The sequence below is a fragment of the Echinops telfairi genome, unplaced genomic scaffold (assembly GCF_000313985.2).
Source record: "Echinops telfairi isolate 266 unplaced genomic scaffold, ASM31398v2 ScPeMD7_29;HRSCAF=101, whole genome shotgun sequence".
Classification (NCBI taxonomy): Eukaryota; Metazoa; Chordata; class Mammalia; order Afrosoricida; family Tenrecidae; genus Echinops; species Echinops telfairi.
Window position 1 is genome coordinate 8,569,084 of NW_022103926.1, and position 8,677 is coordinate 8,577,760.

At 61.7% G+C, this 8,677-nt stretch overlaps 1 protein-coding gene across 1 annotated transcript in view; it reads left to right on the forward strand.

The window, feature by feature from the left end:
* The window catches only part of CABIN1 (calcineurin binding protein 1), a 53,418-nt gene that overhangs the window by 34,798 nt on the left and 9,943 nt on the right, over positions 1-8,677 (forward strand). The window contains exons 26-28 of the mRNA XM_045289565.1: positions 191-373; positions 1,441-1,772; positions 3,874-3,987. Coding sequence (XP_045145500.1) covers positions 191-373; positions 1,441-1,772; positions 3,874-3,987 — 629 coding nt within the window. The remainder of the gene's footprint in view (positions 1-190; positions 374-1,440; positions 1,773-3,873; positions 3,988-8,677) is intronic.

Sequence of the window (8,677 nt, forward strand, 5' to 3'; positions counted from 1 at the left end):
ATCTGAGGAAGGGGGAATGTCCTTCTGTGGGAGCCAGTGAAGGTGACCATGAGAGCGTCATCCGATGCTGATTCTGTGGGCACAGGCGCCTAGATTGGTGGCTCAGTGCCCCCTCTGGGTCAGAACAGCTGTACCCAGCCAAAGGCTGGCAGGACCCCTGGACTCATGTCCTGCCTTCTCCTCCCTGCAGAGCGAAGCCAAGACAGCACAGCCGTGGCGCTCTCAGACTCCAGCTCCACACAGGACTTCTTCCCCGAGCCGGCCACCTCACTGGAGGGTCCCCGCAAGTCCAGCGTGGCCGACAAGAGACTGCCCTCGGCCGGCCAGGCAGGAGCCCCTGGGAAAGAGCTTCAGGGGGCCCCAGAGGACAGAGGTACCAAGGCTTCACTGAGAGTCAGGGGGCAGGGGATGGGGGCCATTAATCCCAGAGCAGCCTTGCTGGAGCCTCCAGACACAGGAGGCTGAGCTAGGTGACTTGCCATTGGCCAGGGAAAGGAGGGACTTGGTGCTGGGGAGCTCACCCACATCTGCTACTTGGAGAGGTGCCACGCCAGCCTTGGCCAGTGGAGGGTCTCTGCTCCCCACCACACCCCTAGGCCTAACCCTTCTTGCTCTTCACACTGGAGCCCCGACTCAGACTCAACCAGGCTCTGGGTGCAAGCAGGAGCAGGGCCAGGTCTGACCACACCCCTGGGGCTCACAGTGATCCTAGAAGAGTCTCCTCCTGCAGGGCCTAACTGGCCTGGGCCACCCCTCCTCCGGCTTCCCAGATCCTGCGCCCAGCAGAGAAGCCCCGTCGCTGCTGTTAGGGTCGGAGCAGCACTATAGGGAGGCAACGCCCTCCCCATCTCACCCAACAAGCCTCTCACTCCCCGAGTGGCTCCCAGCGCTGCTGCTGTGCTGGGAAAACCAGGCAGTTCCCCTCCTCACCCTGGAGCCTCTGCTGCCTGGGCCTCCTCACCCTGGGCTCACCAGAGTCCACCAAGGGCAGGCCTGTGGGTCCCACCACCAGACAGGATGGGTGCGTGTAGCACCCGGGGCCCTGCTCTGTAAGGCACCCTGGGTGGCCTCGGGCCACAGGGTTGCGGGAGGCTTTCAGAAGTGGAGAGAGGGAGACTTGTGATCAGGCTCTCAGCTCTTCCTGACCCACAGCAGCAGGGCAGGCCTCACCCCACCCCACCTTCTGGGAAGCCCCCAGCCCAGCCCCTCCTCTCCCCCAGCTAGCCTTCCCTCCTCCCACCTCAGCCTGCGTGGAGGCCATGGGGCCTTGTCCAGCGGAGGGGGTGGAGACGATGGGGCCTTGTCCAGCAGAGGGGGATGGACGTTGTGTATCCAGCGAAGGGAGGTGGAGGTCATGGGGCCTTGTCCAGCAGAGGAACATGGAGGCGTGGGGCCTGGTGTCTATCCAAGGGGTGACCACATTTCCCTCTCCAACTGCAGGGAAATCCGAGGAATCCTTGGAGAGCTCAGAGGGCTTCCGGGCAGCCGAGCAGGGCAGCCAGCGGCCTGCTGTGGAGCCCCCCACCTCAGTCTGCCACCCTGCCAAGCCCACTGCCCCGGCCCCCTCCTCATGGGAGACCAGGAGACGGGGGGACCCCGCTGGGGAGCCGGCCACCTTCCCACAGGGGCTGCCGGCCGGTGCCGAGGAACAGCGCCAGTTCCTGACCGAGCAGTGCGTGGCTGCCTTCCGCCTGTGCCTCAGCCGCTTCCCGCAGCACTACAAGAGCCTCTACAGGCTGGCCTTCCTCTACGCCCACAGCAACACCCACCGGGTAGGAGTCATGGAGTGGGAGGGACACCCTAAGGTGGTGCAGCTTTCCAGGGCCTGCAAGAAGGCCCAGTCAGGGAAAGGCTTGGCTGTGGTGCAGGACCCAGGCTGGGATGGACCTGTGGGGGGGTCAGGACAAAGGCGCGCACACCCAGGGGCCTTCTCATGTGAGGGTCAGCCTGGGACCCTACCTGCCCAATGCCTGGCTGCCCTCTCTGTGTGCCCAGCCCTCCTCCCCCCGTTGCTGCCCTACCTGGGCTCGCTGTCGGGGTCACTGCCCAAACCACCGTCACAGCGATTCTTTGTGGGGTTGCAGGCAGGCGGCCTCCTCCAGCCCTTTCTGGAAAGCAGACGATGGCTTAGATGTGTCCCAGGACCAGGGACCCCCTCGACCCCCTCGATGGGCAGGAAGCGCCTCCCTCTCCTCCTTGGGTGGAGACGTGTCAGAAAATTACAACCAAGCAAACGGAGATTGTCTGGGGTTGGACAGGGTGGGTACTGCCTGCCTGGGACTCCTTTTATGCCAAGACGAGTGAAACGGGGTGTGGGGCACCAGAACAAGCGTGGGGTCCAGGGGGCCATGGGGGGGCCAGGGGGGACCTCAGGGTACTGTCTAAGATGATCTGTTTAGGGAATTGAAGCATGTGTTCATTTTTCCTGGACCATAGGTTTCCAAGCTCCCTTGGCCTACCCCCGCTTTCCAGAAAATACAAAGTACTCAGACCCCCCCACCCCCCAACACACACACCCCTTGAGAAACTGTTGTGCTGTAGTCATCAGGATGGAGCACGGGCCTCTGCTTCTGCTGTCCCTGGATCATTCCAGCACTGCCCCCAGGGGTGGGCTCACCCATGGTGGGAAACGCGGGCTTAGAGCCTGGGGTCTCCCATAGAGCCTACCAGACCCTGGTTTTAGCCAGCGCAGGGTCATCGGGGCTCTGAGTAAGGGCAAGCCAGGTTTGGCAGCTGGGCAGGCACAGGCTTTCCCTCCGACCAGCAGGGCAGCCGTGTCCAGCCCCTGCCTCTGGTGAGGTGGGCGGCCTTGTGTCTAGCCCCTGGCTCCAATTCCAGTATGAGTCAGAATTGACTAGAGAGCAGTGGGTTTGGGCTTTGTTTGTTTTACTTAGTTCCTTTTTGTGCGTGGAACACAGGAAAACAACAATTGGTGGCACACTGAGGCCACTGGCCCGGCCATGTGGTGATGACAGAGGCCACAGCACCCCAAGGCACACCGCCTACGGTGCCAACCATGATAGGGTTCTCTGGTGTACAGCACAGGAGACTTTAGGGGCTGTAACTGCAGTCTGTCCCTGTGTCAGACGTCCACAGCCCAGGGACTGCCTGTGCAAAAGGGATTGTTGAACAGGCAGTAGAACCGGACACCCTGACACACACACACACACACACTCCAGTTCACCCTGACACACACACACACACACACACACACACACACTCACACTCCAGTTCCTCAAGGAAGCAGACACACAGAGCCTTTCCCCTTGAGACTACACCTGGGCCTCCTAAACTGTGGGAGAATTTCTGTTTGGGCCACAAACGACCCTCTTGTCTTTCTGTGACTTCACTGGGACCCAGGTAGGCAAGGGAGCCCACAGTGTCATGAGAGAAGTTTAAAGGGGTGCAGCCTGGCCCTGTGAGAGCAGCCCGGCTGGCAGGCTGAGGAGCAGTGTGACCCCGGGACCATGCGGTGCTCAGGCCAGCCCATGCTTGGGTACCCAGGACGCTGGCACCACCCTGGGGCAAACGGGTGCTCACCTGCTTGGCCAGCCAAACCAGCTGCTGCTTACCCACAGCTCTGGGGTCACCTGCCAGACCACTGGCTCTGCGCTCTATCGTGGTGCCCCACCCTTCCTGCTGCAGGAAGCCCTCCCAAGCTGGTGTCACTAGTCAGGGAGATCCACACAGAATCTCTCGGGTGGGCATGGGGGTCCCATTTGAGCCCACCTCAAGCCATCCAGAGCCAGGCAGACCCAGCTCGGGAAAGGAGACACCACCCATGATGCCAGCCTGTGCAGACACCTTACCGGCCCGCCCCACGGGCACCCAGCAGCCCACGCACTTACCCCCAGCCTACTTCTGTCTCCCCAGAACCTCCAGTGGGCCCGAGACGTGTTGCTAGGCAGCAGTATCCCGTGGCAACAGCTGCACCACATGCCGGCACAGGGGCTCTTCTGTGAGAGGAACAAGACCAATTTCTTCAACGTGAGTACTTTGCTTGCTGGATTTCCGAGCCCGCGAGGGCTCATGTGGTCGGACGCCCCCAGAGGGCAGGCAGATGGCACAGGCGGGGGCGCAGATGTACACGCTGGCTATGGGGAGAGGCTGGGTGAGAGATGGGGGTCTCCGGAGCCCTGGACTTGGGGGACCACTGCTGTCGGTGATGAGGAGGCTCCAGGCTCCTAGAGTGCCCGCCCTGAGTGTGGCAGGTGGTGGGCATGCTGGACGAGGACTCTGTGCTTGTGATCGGGGCCTCCTGCACACAGCAGCACCTTAGGGACAGGTGGAGTTGCTTGAGCAGGAGCTGAGCGCCTCCTAGTGGGGTGGTTCTCAGGGTGCCTGCGGAGACAGGAGTGCAGCCTCTCTCCCTCTGCGCCCACGGGCCTGTGTACAGCCAGCTGTTTTATAAAGAACATCCATATGGGTGCAGATCTCGTGGGCATAGCTGTAGGGGAGTGCCCATGGGCGTAGGTGCCCATAAATATAGTCATTGGTCCCCATGAGCAAAACGAAAGGACTTACAGGGACGGAAAAACCGCTGGTCACACTAAACCCAGCCCCTCCCTGGGGGTGGGGGGTGGGGTGGGGGTGGTGTGTGTGTGTGTGTGTGTGTGTGTTTTCAGTGTCAGGCCCATGACCACCCTAAGGGGCCCCTCAGCAGTCTGTCAGGGAACATCTCAGGACCTGGGTTCTTCCTAGCTGGTGGTTTCGCCGTATGTGAGCAGCCCTGTTCTCCCTGCCCAGGGCGCCCTCCTGGTGCACACTCTGTTTCCAGCCTTGTCTTCACACACGCCTGCAAGTCCACATCCGGCGTTTGTGGCACTGTTAGAGCCGCCATGGCAACACAGTTGTTGTCGGGTGCCTTCGACTGCGCCAACCCATAGTGGTCCCAGACCATGTATGACACACAGAAGCAGCACCCAGCTCTGCACCACCGTAGGTTTGAGCCAGCCCTGTGTCTGTCCGCCTCAACATGGGTCCCAAGCACACTCCACCCACCTCATTCCCCACCTGTCCGTGGCACTCTGTTACCGAGCTTTTTAAATTGATTGTGTAGACAGCTGCCAAGCCTGGGACAGACACATGTCTCCCTCCCCTCCCATACACACAGCCCCTGAGGGACAGGTCCTCTGCAGGCCCTAGGGGTGGACCCCGCCCTGGCCTCACCTGGTGTCCATGTCTGAGACCATGCGGAGTGGATTGAGCAGGTCCCCACACGTCCTTTGCTACCTCCTCACAAGGCACGCTGAGCTGCCGGGGTCGACAGGAGAGGGCTTGGTGCGTCTGCCTCAGGGTTCATGGGGCCTGGGCAGGCCGAGTGGTGCAGAGTGAGGACTGGGCAAAGCCTGGCCACCGCACCACACAGCCATGGCCTGAGGCCGACCTACCTTCCGCTTCCCTCAGTGACAGTTGGGAGGGATGGGCGGGTCTCCACCCAGTGCAGGGTCTGTGTCCTCTCCCCAATCTTTGAGAAGCACGCATTTTGCGTGCACGGAGGGTGCTTTCCTGGAACTCAGTGCTCGCCCACATCACGTGGATGCGGCTGCCTCCTGCTGTGTGTCGTGCGCAGGTCCACAGTCTGCTGGGCAGTGTGTGTTTGGCCAGGCACGAGCATCTCTTTGACCAGGAGCCCCATGGGAGACTCACAGGACATGTGGTGGCTAGGCTGGGATTCTTACCCTGGTCTGGTCCCAAGAAGGGGTGTGCTTGCTTGTGCAGGCAAGGGAGCATCTCTGAGACTCCCTCTGGCCCGCCGTGGGGACAGGGTGTTTCTGAGGGCTTCCCAGAACTGCTGTGAGGATGCCCCAGGCACCCAGTTGTATGCACCTGTCACCCTGCTTCATTGTGGGCACTGGAATGGTGGCCAAAGGTTGGGCCTGAGCACATGCCTAGGAGAGTGGGCCAGGGCAGTAATGACAGGCCCAAGGGGTGGCCACGGGGTATCTCGGGGTCTGTGAGTTCCCTGAGGCATTGTAAGGACACTGCTGGAAGGGATAGTCCTGTGTGAGTTGGCCTCCCCCCCGCAGCCCCCATGATGCAGGGACCTGCCTGGCTGCCCAGCCTCGGGCTCTGGCTGGTTGGCTGGGTCAGTGAGGGCCAGGAGGGTGAAGCCGCTGTGAACAGCACTATTTATAGCTGCGTTGAGATGATCTGGGAGTCGGAGTCGGCGGCACGAATCATAAACAAGGAGACTAGTGGACGTTCTCACGTCTTTCGAGGCTGGGTGCCCGGCTCTTCCTCCTCCCATCAGTGCCCCAGCAAGGGCCATGCATACCTGTCTTGGGGTCTTCTCCTCCCCTCCTCCCCCACTGCCTGGGGGCCCAGAAACCCACTGCCCTGACCAGACAACATGGTCACTCACACCCTCAGCAACACTCCTTAGGCCACCTGGAGACAGCCCCACGTCCAGGTGTAGACTCAGCCTTGCCACTGTCCAAAAGCACAGCCCCATGGCACACAGCCTCCTGGTCATAAGCTGGCTGGGCCCCTGACCACCTTTCTTCCCATGGCCTCTGGGTCCCTGGTTAACACACATGCACGGGCAGACGGTAGTCCTCAGGGACATGCTCCATCAGAGCAGGCTCCCTGTCCACTGCCAGCTTTCTCAAAGCGCTGTTCAGAGACCTAGTATCCCCGAGGCCCAGGACAGCGGTCCCAGCCAGTCTGTCTGGAGGGGTCTGAGCAGAACAGTATGAACAGGGGACTTGCCTAGAGAGATGGGTGCTCTGCCCTCCGCTGTGCCCACTGCTGTGACTGCCCTGGGAGGGGGCTGGGCAGGTATAGGCATGTTGAAGGTGGAGGGTATCTGGCCATGGCCCCATTCTGGGCTGACCGCCGGCTGAATGAGAGAAGTGGCTTCCTAGCCCTTTTTCCAAAGGCAGCTGCTCCAGGGGGTTGGGGGTAGTGGGCTGGACTCACCCCCATTTGCTCTGAGTCCCCTCTTGCCCCTCTCTACCCTGCTCTGCTCCAGCACCTGGCCCACCGTCTCTCTGGAGCTCACTTTTCCCCCCACCTTCTTTTTCCACTTTTCCTATTTGGAAAGTTTGGCGGCTTCTGGAGCAGCCTGGGGCTGAGCTGCGGACCAGAGGAGCCTGGTGCTCCTGGCCCCTGGTTGCCATGGCAACTAACTAGGTTTGGGCCAGTGGCTCTATGTTTCCTGTAGGCACCACCCCTAGGCTAAGTCCCCCCACCCCACCTTTACTCATGACCAGCCATGCCCATGTGTGCCATGCCCACATAGCCGCGTGCACATGAACCACTGAGGGGAGGGCCCGTGAGAGTACCCAGCCTGCCTGGTTCTGCCCCAGAGGAGGCCATGTAAGATAGCAGGGGAGAGTGATATGCTGGACCCAGAGGGCCACCTGCTCGCTGCAAGACAGCAGGAGTCTGTCCCGCGTGGAGAGTGCCATGACACAGAGAATTCTGGGAGCACCGGGCTGAGACCAGGGGAAGACTGGGAGGCTGCCACCTTGCTTCTAAGAGACCAGAGTGTCACACTGACTTGTGCAGTTCAGGTGGAGTTGCCTGCCAGGTGGGAGCCACCCGGACCATTGAGGGAGGGATGCTGGGCCAAGCCCCTCCTGTGGGGCTGCAGGCCTTGCAGGGACACTCAATCTCCCTTGCTGTGGGGCTGTGGACCGTGCGTCCTCTAGGACTATGCTCACCGCCTGGCTGTGATGCAAACAGAGCTAGAAGCCGAGGGCTGAGGGGCCATTCTCTTAAGAGCAAGCCCAGTCTGCTTTTCAGAAGAGGCCAAGGAATAGACGGAAAGCAGGCCACCGGCTCTAGGCTGGGGACCGAGAGAGCGCACTGGCAGCAAGTGGGCTAAGGGCTCCACCCACCTTGCTGTGGACTGCCGGGAGACAATGGTGGGCAGGAGTCAGGGACTTCAGGGCCGGGCTGGGGAAGAAAGGCAGGATGCCTGGAGCCGGGTGGGGGTGGGGGTGAGAGGCCAGCCAGGCTGGAGCACCCAGGACCAGGGAGAAGAGTGGACCTAGAGAAGAGTCTATGGCAAGGCAGCACCTCGGGCCTGTGGTCTTGTCTGCTGGTGGGGTGGGCGGGCCAGCGGCTGACCAGAGCAGCTGTCTGTTGAGACTGCGTCCTCCACCCAGATCTCCTCCGGAGAGGCCGCAGCCAGGAGAGGTCCCCCAAAGTGGTCAGTCTGAGGTTGGAGGCATAAAATGCCCCAGGGGGAGCACCCCCTTCCAACAGGAGGGAAGCAGAAACCCAGCATGGGTCAGGCCTCACCTTACTACTGGAACAGCCTGAAAGAGGGGTGGGTGCCTCTGGACTTGGTCTGGTCCCGGGCTTGCTGAGAAGTGTGTGTGTTAAGGGGTGTGAAAAGGCTGGACAGGGCTGGGGGCTTTCCTGCTGTAAGCCCCTCTGAACTGCCCCTGCCTCATTCCCAACGGTACAGGTCAGACTCCCGGGCTTGACACAGCCCTGCGCTGTGCCTGCAAGGCCTACGCTAATGCCCAGGTACCACCTGGCACAACTCCAGGGGGGCGCCATGCCACCGCGCCCTACAGCCAGGGTGAGAACGGTGCCCTATGGTTCCGGGGGTCCCTAACACGCCGAGGGCTGAGCCCCGCTCGCCCGCAGCTCCCCACGGTGAGGGCTCGGAACGCAGCCCCTAGTGGCAGTGCCGGCCCCGTTAGGCCTGGCCCAGGAGGTT